Raw genomic sequence first — 13,271 nt, 5'->3', positions numbered from 1 at the left:
ATCAAATTAAATCCTTTTTATTCAAAAACAAAATTTCAATAACAGTTTTTAAAGGTTTACGAATGATAGCTAACAATGATAAAGTTTACTGTAGGGTTAAAATTTCCATTAAATTTTGCCAAGGACATTGAGACAAACCCAGAGGCTTTCTGGCCACATGTCATTTTTATTGAATAGTTAATACAAAAATAAACTGTGATATATACTTGTAAATGGAAAATACCAAGACTACGAGCTAAATTTCGCAAAGTTTGATTTCAATTTTTTTTAAACGATAGCAGAACAAAAAGAAGGGGAAAAAAGAAAAGAAAATAAGAAAAAGGGAAATGGGAGGGCACGGTGGTTTGATGATGGGATTGATTAGTAAATGTATTAGGGAAGGGATAAGAATTTTCAAGTTAGGCTTTCAACTTCCTCAGTCAAAAACTGACGGTCAATAATGCATCAGTTTTTGTCAGTTTTTGCTAAATACCCGATCAGTTTTTAACTGAAAACTGTCGGTTAAAAACTGATGAAAACTGATCGTGTATTTCAGGCTTTCGAGGGGCAAATCACTCCAAGAAAATTTCGTACACCTTTTGTGAAAATCCTATTGTTTTATCCGAAAATCCGCGGAAATCCTTTTCTTTCAGGGAAAATCTCGTACGCTATTTGCAAGAGTGAAATACCCCTCACAGACTTTAGTCTCAATGCCCCATGGCTGCAGAATCATCGAGATTGTAAAAAGGAAAATTATAATCGCAAAAATTAAGTGTACAAATAAAGTTGGGTTAACCATTTCCCACCCTATTGTCCGGGATTGTGTAGCAATTTCCCATTCTAGAATCAAAATCTCGCATTATCCCTGGCCTTATTTCATATTCTTATCTAGATTGCCAAAACGGTGTTGTTTTTAATCTGTCGGTTCGTCGTTACCCATGGATGTCCGACATTACATAAGGGCCGATTTTAAAAAAAAACAACAAACCGTCTGAATGCAATATGAAAATTAATTTGTTCTGAAATTCGCTTATACATGCGATACTAAAGCCTTGACCAAACTGGGCAACATTGTTGCCCGACAATGTTGCTTGAAATTTTGTTGATTTTTTTGTCGTCGAAACATGGTGGCCAAACTGGGCAACATTGTCGTGCAGCATCTTTTGCTGATGTTGTCAAAATAGCGCGCCAAATTTGAATTGATAAGTGGTTTCAAAAGTTTGGATAAGTATGGCTGAAAGAAAGCAAGCTGCAGCCACTAGAAGCTGATTTTGACACATCACAACACCATCCTGTTGCTTTCAGCACTCTTTGGTTGAGCACTCGTAGAAGCAGTAGCATTTGGCTGATTTGTTGTTTTCAAGAACTTGCAATTGGAATTGTTTCAGATGAGACCTTGATATTCTTCCTCTCCATGGTTTACTTCCCATTCTGCAAAATCAACTTCGAAGCTTAAATTTTGACAGGCCATTTTAACTGAATCAAGTTGAGGATATTGTTTTGCAATACAACACTGCGCATGTTGATTTTTCTCAGATGGGAAATTAAGGTGGATTGTTGCCCGACAATGTGGCCAAATTGGACAACATAGAGCTGAGCAACATATATGGCCGAAAAATGTTTGAGCATGTTCAAACATTCGAGCAACAAATTTCTTAATGAATTTGTCGGCCGACATGGTGGCCAAACTGGACAACATTTGAGCAACATTATGAATTTGTGAATATCGCCCGACAATGTTGTCCAGTTTGGCCAAGGCTTAATGGTAATGATAGATTTGCAAAACAATTAAAAGGAATCCGACGTTACACAAAAAATTCTAAAAGTATATTTTTAGTGTTCATCGGAACATCGATCGATGATTGACTATAATATCCATTAAACGACTTAGAATAAAATGTTGATGTCAGCGAACAAGAAAAGCGGCTCTGTTGCGCAGACTATACTTTCTCTCCTCTTTTCAATTTTCGAGTCTGCACGCAGGCTATATTTAACGTGATTTCTACTGATTGACTATTATTTACAAAAGTGTGTATTGATTTAGAAAACTAGCAAATTTAATTAAGCGATAAACAAAGGAAAGGATGGACTTGACGGCTAACAATGGTGTGATGGATTAGGTTGAAATAAGGTGTAATTAGCATAGAGAACAATGAATGTAGAATTGCGTAGGTATTTAGAAAAAGCAATGATTAGCAATTGTATGGAAAGCAATTGTATGGAATAATTCAATGGCCTAAATTGAATCACTATATATTTTTATGACGTCTCCACTTTTGGAAGATATTTTGCCTACAAAATGAGCAGTATAATCTAAGCTTTCGAATTGTGTAGACAAATAACATAATTAAATAATACAGGATGTTATAATTAGGGTTTTTTAATGTATAATTAGGGTTTTTTATGCAGTTAGCAAAATATATATAATTCATCTATAATACCGTGACGTCATCACTCAAAAACTCTTCGTTTTGCGCATGCCTCGAGGCTCGTTATCTATAAATTGCCTATCTTATTATTGCTGCTTTTGTGTTGAAAACATAGGTTGACCAAATAACATCCTGGAGGGCCTAGAATATGCATAAAAGAAGGAAACCACATATCGTTCAGCAAATATATGAAAGGTAGCTGAATGCGTGAGCTCGGCTAGGTTTACTCGAGGTAATCCATATTTTTGTATTTTGATTAAATAATAGGCCTATGTGTAATATGACCAGGGATGCCGGAGCCAATAAAGGACAAGGGGGGGGGGGGGCAGAAATTTAGAAAAGGCATCTTCAGTGGCTAGATCGGCGCATATGTGCGCCGTAAGGTTACCCTTCTATCCGCTATTGTGACAATAGCAATAGGTTACAGTAATTAGCGGTGGGAGACCTACGATAATTTGTCAGCGGAAGTTTACAGAAATCATCTATTATTTTTGAGCAAAAAAGAACGATAGAAGCATAAGAGCCGTTGGGAATTGTGGTCAACGTTGAATCTTTATATAAAAAATGCCCCCCCCCCACATAGTGGCATTATATGAAGTCCTAAAAAGGCTGAAAATATCTTTAATAATATTAACAGTGCTGCTGAGAGGTCCTGGGGCAAAACCTAAAGACAGGGGCCCCTGCGAACAAAGCAAAATTGTGTGAACATGCCCTCTAGATTGCCTCAAAATACATTTTAGAATATTTTTTGCAGTCATTTTCTTGCAATCATTCAGAACTTTTTTAGGCATACATTTGTTATGTTTGCTTAATTCTATTCTATTAATGGAATCTATTACTTTATGAGGCCCCCTAGACCTTGAGGCCCCTAGGGTAATTTACTACCTCCCGTCCCCCCCCCTCTTTATGGTCCTGCTCATGAAGCTTGGATTCTCATTTTTTTGAATTTTGGAGATTTGGCTTGCAACTACCTGAATATTTTTCTGATGCATTGTAATTGCTCTGTCTAATTTTATAATGTCTTCAAAAAAGGCTGGTATCATAAGCTAGTTTTGGTGCTTTTTCATGTATTAGGTTTATTGGCTATTCAACTTCATATGTGCGTAGCTTTGTGATTCTCTAAAGCATTCCAAAGTTGGAGGGTCACAGATAAGATGGTACACCTTGTTACAGTAAAAGAGGCAGTTTTCAAAGAGGCAGAAAAGGATATTTTCCAAAAGTTGGGGACACATGTCCTTGGTGCACTCCAGTTGCGATCTCCTTGTTTGTGATGTCTTTACCCTTGTGTTGTTGATTGACAATGAGTTGACCTAGTTAAAGATCATTCAGCAAATAATTTGCTCCTAGAACTCAGTTTAGTGTCAGTTCAGTTCACATGATAATTTAGATTCTCTACATACAATTTGAAATATATCACAATTAATTGATACAGTAAAAGTGATAAGAAAAGATGCAGGTAGCAAATAGATCAACTTGAAAAAATTGCCCCTCCCCCCCCCATCCTCCAGTTTCAATCCAAGTTGAAATACCTTAAGAATTTTCTGAAAATGTCTTTTACGTTGTTCCTTATGTTGACTTTTGCAATTTTCGTGAATCATTCTAGACAATGTCTTCTTATGGTGTTGATTGGAATAAAATATCAATCTATTGTAACGATTGTCTGGTAAATGTTGATCTAGAATAGTAACCAAAAGGAATAAACTTCTGTTGTTACTGGCATCTCATCCTCTATATAGCACACCCTACAAATTGGCGACAGGGGTGTTGCCACACTGCTGCATTTCCTTCATGATGATGGCTGGAGGAGGGTTGAAAGCTTTTACATTTACTTCATTTCTAGACCGCTTGGTATTTAAGTCACTGTTTGTTCTTCCCTTTCTGTAAAGCATCCTCCAGGTAGATCTTAGTACCAGCCTAGTTTCCTTTGCACTTTTGAACTTCACAGCTTCCCTATGCCAACAAATCTTTGCATCCTCTGCTTTCTCTATGTGACAACTGGACCCTGAATGGGATGTGTTGATATGAACCTTTAAGTTTGAAAACTGCAGTGAAATGGTGGTGTTGCTTTTACTTGGGCCATCTTTGGTGCTGAGGATAGTGCATGCATTTTGTCAGTTCTTTTGATGTACTATAAGGCTTTATGCCAATGTTTTCTTGCTCTTTTATCAATTTCATAACAGTTTTTGTCTCAGTCTATGTGTTCCCCTGACAGTAGGTATTTGTCTTTTTTCCATGGCTGTAGCTTTGGCTGAGACTTTGTTTGGTGCCTCATGTACTTCTTATCCACTAAACTTGTCCTTTAGACTGTGAACATTTTGCAGAACAAGATTAAATTTCCATGAAGTAGAGTAGTGAGGGGGCAGGGGGCAGCTGCCCCCATTTGCTTAGAAGACTGGTGTCTGAGAAAAGTGCAAATCTGCAATAAAATTAGTACAGAGATGTATTTTCAGCTAAACTAAAGGGTGTCTCTTCTGTACCACTAAGGAATGTTTTAAAATTTTCCCTCGTTTTAGGGTTTACATATAAAAGTCCTTCATGTTCTTTATACACTCTCGATTAAATAGAAACTAATATACTAAAGCGCTTCAATCGTTAAAAACTGGATTCTGAAATTAATGCTCATCAGGGATTTTGCTTCTAGTAAAATGGACTTTGTTCAAGAACACTGTTTATTATTTTTATATATTTGCTTGCAACTTTGGAAAATCAGTTTTTACATGTAGAGCTTCCTCGCCTGATACAATTCAGAATATTAGAGGAATTGTGAAGGAAATAGACAATTGTATAATGTGATCAGCAACAAAAAGCTACAACTGACGGTTATTGTGTTTGATTAGCCAACTTTTGCCACGTAGAAAAAGCCATAGCTTCAAATGCATTTACAAAATTAGGCATTTTCCCAAATTCTTATGAGTGTGGTCAGCAAAAGTTCTCCTGGGGGTAAACCCCTGCACCCCCTCCTGTGTATCTCTTCTTTGTCCCTCCAATCTTCCAACCCCGGCTATGCCACTGTTTCCATACTGTGCAATTTTTTTAGTTGTAGAAAATGTTTCCTTGTGCGATCTAATCTTCCTTCATAACAGAAAGGTTGAGCTTATCAATTGATACATATGATTCAAGCAACATGCTACAATCTTCATTTTTGTGGGGCAGCTCATCTTTTCTTTCAATTTCATGCAGTGCTATGGTGTGATTATGTAAGACACGATTATAATTTGCTTTCTTCATAAGAACTGAAAACGTCCTGCTAGTTTGGTGTTTTGATTCAAGGTACTCCCATCCATACTTCTTTTGTAAATTCATTTCAACAGATGTCTCATCACTGTCTGTTTTAAATTTCTTTTTAGCAATATACAACAACTGAAAAACAACAACTTGACTCACACTTTTTACTTTTGAGCCATGTTCGTGTCCATAACTCGCATCACATATATTATCAAGTTAGGGAGCATGTCAACCAAGGAAATTCAACTTATTTGTTTTTTTACAGTCATTTTCAAAATTTTGATGTAAAAACTATGCAAATTGTTATCAGTTGGTTGCAACACTATGCTAAGTGTGTGGCAAACATTTTCGAGCCAAAACTTTTGCACTTTCTAGTTTTTCTAGCTTAAAGTAAAAGAATCCTTTTGATGTGATTTTAGTGGGCTCTTTCTAGGAGCATGCATTGCTGCAGGTACAGGAATCCATTCAAAAACAAATGTTTAGTTTGTTTTGACAACCTTTAAGATCAAGCATTGCACAGGTTTTTTAGGAAATCAATCAGTTAAAGCTTTGATCTTTTTCCTTCATAAAAACAATTAGTTCAAAGATTAAGTAACACAATTGCGTGCAGGAAATGTTTTTGTATTTAACTTCAAAGAACTATATTTCAGCATGATAATTGACAAAACAGTTATATGTGGATCTGTCTGTTTGCTTGTGCCCACTATCTATCAGTAGGCAGGTGGTTGAAAAGTAATAAAGCAGCTGAAGGACAGCATCTGTGCATTATTTCTTTAATGCTCGTGTTTTCTTTAATAGGAAACTGTCTAAGTTAACTCAAATGGCTGAGGATCTTTTTCAAACCGTTCTCGTGTACGGCAACTAAAACATTAAAACACCTTTTATGGATGAACCTCGACTTTAAAAAAAACTGCTTGCAAACCCTTCCTTAGAAGATGATATTAAAATTTTTCTTTTCGACGATTATGTGCTTATTCTGTGCTCAATTGGCATAGACAGAGTAAAGTACTAAAGTACATAGATAATAGAAAAAAGAACTACTTATTAGGTTTTATATCTCTTGTTTACTTTTAAGTTATTGTGATTCTAAAAGTTTCTCTTTAGCAATTGATATTTGAAATATCCTTACGAAAGCTCGACACTAAGAATCATTTAATGAAAGTTAGAATATAAGCACTAACCCCAGGCTTTGTTTCGTATAAAATAATGCATGTAATAAGACAACTGGAACAAAGCAACTGTGCAATAACGTAAAATTTGGAAGGTTCTATGGAAATTTTACCATCACTTCACCTGAATTTACTAAGGTACTTATAATATAGTTTATGAAAATTACTGTTATTCGGTCTGTCAATGCTGTAGACATAGAGCTGTACTCGCATTTTATGTAAAGAACAAGACAGTTCTAGTACGTCGAAATACGTTATATGAAAACCAGCCTTAACTTTCTATTCTGAGGCTCACGCTTTATGCGATCATCAGGCTTCTGTTCCAATATTTTGTGAAATTTTTAGTAGCAACTTAGAACCGTCCTGTTATATACATTAAATAGCGCATGAAATTTAGTTCATTCGTCTCTTGCCGCTTGCATTAGCTTTGGCAATAAAAAAAATTCTTCAAAGATGATTGATCTTCTGCTTCTTTTCATTGCAGAAAGCTACTCGGCCATTTAGCCAAAGCATTGGAATATATGTTACAAAAAACGTTTTAGATATTGTTGAAAAGATTCTTGACTCTGATTTTTTATCAAGAAGAATATCGCCCGGAGGTGAGATATATGAATTATTTTGAGTTAAGAACCATCGTCAGTCAATGCCTGTATATGACTACACGCAGGTAGTAATTTTTGTTAGACATGGCTTATATTGAGAAATAGTCCCGGACACCCCTATGGCCAAACATATTCATTTTACCATAGAGTAATAAAGTTAAGAACTAATTACCTGTTTCTTAATTTATTTGTTTATTTTACTATTTTTATATATATATAAAATTTTCTTGAATCTCCAAGGGCTGAAGAGCTAATTTTTTAGATAAAAATGACACAAAAAAGTAAGACAACAAATCCTCTTCCAATTCATATGAATAAAATCGTTTACAGGCAATATAAAGAAACAACATAGAAACATAACAGCACAACAAAGCATAGCTTACAATAATATTGTTATGTTATTATAAACTATGTTTTTAAAATGACGGAACATAATATGAAATAGCATAACATAACACAAAATGGCATAACAAAAAATAAGAAAATGAACTAACAAAATTTGATATAGCATAACATAACATAAGATGGCATAACAAAACATGATGTACATAACATAACATGATGTACAAAACATAACATGACATAATATAAAGTAACTATTTCTAGTTGAAACTCCATCGATAACAGAAAGAAGCCATCACTGTGACTGGTAACTTGTTCTGCTCGTACGTTACGGTAAGTTCCGCTCTTGTTTTTTATTTTCTTGCTAAATAGGATCTTTCTAACACTTTGGTTTGTAAGCAATCGTGTAAAGTATCTTAGTATCTTCTTAAAAATGCGTATAAGCAGCAGACCTCATTAATCTGTGCAAGTGCGCAAGGACTTTCTGCAGGCACATTTCTGAATCGATTTTTATTTACCTCTATTGTGTTACAGTCATGCTTTCTTTAAACAGCTTTCTTGGTATTGAAATTGAACAGTCAAATGAAATATAAAAGGTAGTAGTAGAAAGTCTTCATTACCAAAATGACAGAAGGTCCTCACTCTAAAGGCGCCATTTGACTCTCAAATCAAGTTGCCTGTTTGTCTCTTTTCATCTTTTATCTCTTGGTGGAAGAGATCTCTTGCATAGTATCGCTTTTTTCTCAGAGTATTATGCTACGACTTGTAAAACTCATTCGTGCATAGTTGGCTGAAAAAAGCACATTCCTTTAAGTTAAAATCTTCATGCTTTTGAATCTGGTGGCTATCGATTTCTGATGTATTTGAGCAAAATTTAATGGTACACCTCCAAATAATTCATAAAAAAACTTTCGAAAATTTGTGACAACACAAACGAGCCTCTATTTCTTCAATTTTTGGAGTGAAAGCATTTTCATATTAAAGTAAGTATGATAAACGTCTTATTATAAAAAGTATCCTTTTAAGATTGTATGTATCCTTTTCTAACAAGACATTTCAACGAAAGTAATTGGGGAATAGGATCTTTCATGGCTATTTTTTATATCTTTGAAATGAGAAAAACCCAGTGTAATGTCGAAATTCTTGCAACTTTTGCCAACGAAGCGAAAGCAACGTCCTAAAATTCAGAAACTTTGAAAGAAGTGTTGTAAACTAAACTGCTCCGTTTAAAGTAAAGCGTTCAAAATATCGGACAGCGTTTTTACTGAAAATGTCTTTATTTGATAAAATCGATAACAGCGATAAGGCTACTTGACAACCCAAAACGACCCTTTGATAGAAACTGGGTCATTCCCTTTTTTGTAACGCATGAACAAAATGTAACGATGGTAGCATTTAGTCAGTTTTACGTGTAGTAACATGTAGTTCATGATGATATTGATATGGCATCTGCTTTTGGTGTAAGTTGGTGTAACAGTACTGAGCGTAACAGGGAGGTTCTCGATTTATCAATATCTGACTATAAATTGCAACCTATTTTACTTGCAGGCATATTTTTACTTGGCTTTGCACTCACAGGCACAAAATATTATTAATGAGCCCTGATAAGCAGGTCCGTACCCTGCCAGCTAAATTTTGGTACGGTTTTCTTTGCTAGCTTGAAAGAAATCCCTTCAATGGGAGTTTCTTACTTAGAACAATTTGATTACGTTATTTATCATTTGCATTACCGATGGCTTCTGAAAAGCTTTTAAAAATCTTTGATGATTATTTATGTATGAACGCGATATAGGAGATGTTTCATCTTTCGTAAAACAAATCTTTAAAATCTCGTATTTTATCGTGTTTTTTATATTTTCAAATCTCGCATCTCTTTTCTAAAAACATATTTCTCATTAATGTATTCTCGCGAGTGTTTGTTGATTCTGTGATGAGATAAACCATAAACCATTTTTTCCAAAAACAAAATCATCATTTCTGCCCTGTGAATCGCAATAACCACGCAGTGAATCGTAATCAAAGTACCACCTGTTGTAGGTTCAGTTGCATAACTTACCATCTAGCTATCACGTTTTGTGTAGCTTTGATCCTAATCATTTCAATACATTCTCCTGTGGATATCAGTTCGGACATTGCTGCTTGCTTCTGGCCTATAATCCTGTGTCGTTGAATTGCCAGGTAATCACGTTTCTACGTTAAATTCAGCTGGTCTTTTCTTATATTAAACTTCTCAATTGTTGCCTGATGATCGCATTAAGTGTAAAACTCGGAGTAGCAGCTTAGAACCGTCCAGCTCTATACACCAAAAGCATGAACAGCTCTGCCTATATGGCATCCTGCACTTTATGACAGACCGGTAAACAGTAATTTTCGTTACTACTTGTCATGGACGAGTAAGAGCTTTTTGGACTTTGTTTCTACGAATGCTTAAAAAATATTTAGGATATGAAATAATGATAAAACTTATGTTAACAGAATATTTTCTGTATGTTTTCTTATATATTTTATATCATACTCTATCATGTAGGCACCAATCAAAACTTCGTTGATATGAATTTGCTTGCGTATTGAATGGCCTTTCATTCTCTATTCGATAATAACCTTCCTTGTAGAGGTACATTTGCGTTTTGAATGGCCGTTCATTCTCCATTCGATAACAGCCTTCTTCGTAGAGGTACACTTGCGTATTGAATGGTCATTCATTTTCAATTCGATAACTCCCTCCTTGCAGCTGTCACACTGTTTCTTTATCGCAACCAGTCGTTCCAAAAGAAGCATAACCTTTATCGATTGTAGTTTAAAGTTCTCTAAGCTACAACTAATTTTTCACCCTTGAAATAAATCATCAAATAAGCCTTTGATTTAGCAAAATTTGAGGATAGGTTTGTCAGACAAAAAGTGCTTTGGTATGTTTTGTTTCTGTTTTCCGTGCTTTTTCGGTTAGATAATCAACTGTTAATAACTCTTAGGCCCAAGTTGAACGCCTAGCTTCTCTTTTTCTGAGACTAAAACACTTCTAGTACAGCGAGACTTTCTGGACAACTGTTGACCTTTTTGTCGTAATCCTCCTTGGGCTCATTTTAGAATCCCTTCCCCGAAGCAACAGTAAGTCGCGGATCTTGCAAGAAGTTCTGAACTTGGTTTGAGTTTTTGTTTTTCTACCAGCTTGATAGATTCTTCATGCTCACCTGCCTGCTTTTTGTGCTTTTCTGTTTTGCAATTGTTTCTTATAACCTCACATTCATTAAAGCTGAAAGTTTTACATAACATAGCATTTCATAATAAAACATTACATAACATAACATAGATAATAAACATAGCAATCGTAACATAATATGACATAACATAACATAACATAACAAAGCAAAACGTAACCTAATATAACAAAACATAGCATAACGTAACATAACATAACATAACATAACATAACATAACATAACATAACATAACATAACATAACATAACATAACATAACAAAGCAAAACGTAACCTAATATAACAAAACATAGCATAGCATAGCATAGCATAGCATAGCATAGCATAGCATAGCATAGCATAGCATAGCATAGCATAGCATAGCATAGCATAGCATAGCATAGCATAGCATAGCATAGCATAGCATAGCATAGCATAGCATAGCATAGCATAGCATAGCATAGCATAGCATAGCATAGCATAGCATAGCATAGCATAGCATAGCATAGCATAGCATAGCATAGCATAGCATAGCATAGCATAGCATAGCATAGCATAGCATAGCATAGCATAGCATAGCATAGCATAGCATAGCATAGCATAGCATAGCATAGCATAGCATAGCATAGCATAGCATAGCATAGCATAGCATAGCATAGCATAGCATAGCATAGCATAGCATAGCATAGCATAGCATAGCATAGCATAGCATAGCATAGCATAGCATAGCATAGCATAGCATAGCATAGCATAGCATAGCATAGCATAGCATAGCATAGCATAGCATAGCATAGCATAGCATAGCATAGCATAGCATAGCATAGCATAGCATAGCATAGCATAGCATAGCATAGCATAGCATAGCATAGCATAGCATAGCATAGCATAGCATAGCATAGCATAGCATAGCATAGCATAGCATAGCATAGCATAGCATAGCATAGCATAGCATAGCATAGCATAGCATAGCATAGCATAGCATAGCATAGCATAGCATAGCATAGCATAGCATAGCATAGCATAGCATAGCATAGCATAGCATAGCATAGCATAGCATAGCATAGCATAGCATAGCATAGCATAGCATAGCATAGCATAGCATAGCATAGCATAGCATAGCATAGCATAGCATAGCATAGCATAGCATAGCATAGCATAGCATAGCATAGCATAGCATAGCATAGCATAGCATAGCATAGCATAGCATAGCATAGCATAGCATAGCATAGCATAGCATAGCATAGCATAGCATAGCATAGCATAGCATAGCATAGCATAGCATAGCATAGCATAGCATAGCATAGCATAGCATAGCATAGCATAGCATAGCATAGCATAGCATAGCATAGCATAGCATAGCATAGCATAGCATAGCATAGCATAGCATAGCATAGCATAGCATAGCATAGCATAGCATAGCATAGCATAGCATAGCATAGCATAGCATAGCATAGCATAGCATAGCATAGCATAGCATAGCATAGCATAGCATAGCATAGCATAGCATAGCATAGCATAGCATAGCATAGCATAGCATAGCATAGCATAGCATAGCATAGCATAGCATATAATAAGATGAGGAACAAAACATAATAATCGTTACATAACATCACATCACATCACAAGCGAAACATAGTTTAACGTAGATGCTCTGATTGGACATTAAAGATATCAAACTGGCATGGCAAACACCACATCATCATTAAATTATTAATGACAAGAACAATTTCATCTTTTTTTGTGAAGCACAGTTTTTCAAATCTCTATGACATGGTTAGGCACAAAAGTGCTCGAATTGGAAAATGGCTTTTGTGTTTGACATGAATCCAATGTGCTTGTGTTTAGTGCATAAATTGCAAACCAAATCTACCTGTTGTAAAACTAAATTTCTGACGGTGAACAAATATTTAAAATTTGAATTCTTTCGATTACAACAGGCTAATCATGCTGCAAGAAAATAATTTAGTCAACTTTACAGACGAATATGCCAACAAACCAGGGTAAGTATTCTGTTGAACTTTATGAACGATATTAAGCGATGGCGTGAGTATTATTACAATAGAGTTCTAAAGTGTGACGTCATCAAAACCAATTTTTAGAATTTTTTAATTTTAACCACATAGCGTAAAAGATCATAATGAAATACTTTCAAATACGCAAAATTGGCCAAATATGTCTAAAATCTGTTGAGATATGGCTAATGAAAGATTTGATTTTTGCTAGCGAATCACTGTTATTTTGGCTCTGATCATAAAGTTATGAACAGAGACCAAAATACAGAGGTTTGATGGGGAGAGAACCAATAAACATGTGACCATATCTCTGCCAAT

The 13,271-nt window shown here is 35.3% G+C and overlaps 1 protein-coding gene across 7 annotated transcripts in view; it reads left to right on the top strand.

Annotated features, from left to right (window-relative positions):
- Positions 1–13,271, top strand: part of LOC135696268 (uncharacterized) — a 31,840-nt gene that overhangs the window by 15,114 nt on the left and 3,455 nt on the right. The window contains exons 1-5 of one of the 7 annotated variants that reach the window (XM_065215606.2): positions 2,464–2,640; positions 7,287–7,401; positions 8,011–8,079; positions 9,784–9,924; positions 12,879–12,941. In XM_065215606.2, coding sequence (XP_065071678.1) covers positions 12,886–12,941 — 56 coding nt within the window. In that variant the 5' untranslated portion in view covers positions 2,464–2,640; positions 7,287–7,401; positions 8,011–8,079; positions 9,784–9,924; positions 12,879–12,885. Of the gene's footprint in view, positions 1–2,463; positions 2,641–7,286; positions 7,402–8,010; positions 8,080–9,337; positions 9,359–9,783; positions 9,925–12,878; positions 12,942–13,271 lie in introns of those variants that run through there. The other 6 variants (XM_065215608.2, XM_089112483.1, XM_065215607.2 and 3 more) reach the window with 6 other exon arrangements.

This window comes from Rhopilema esculentum, chromosome 14 (assembly GCF_057945365.1).
Source record: "Rhopilema esculentum isolate cy_ngs chromosome 14, ASM5794536v1, whole genome shotgun sequence".
In the NCBI taxonomy this organism is placed as follows: domain Eukaryota; kingdom Metazoa; phylum Cnidaria; class Scyphozoa; order Rhizostomeae; family Rhizostomatidae; genus Rhopilema; species Rhopilema esculentum.
This window is presented reverse-complemented; position numbering and strand designations above follow the sequence as displayed.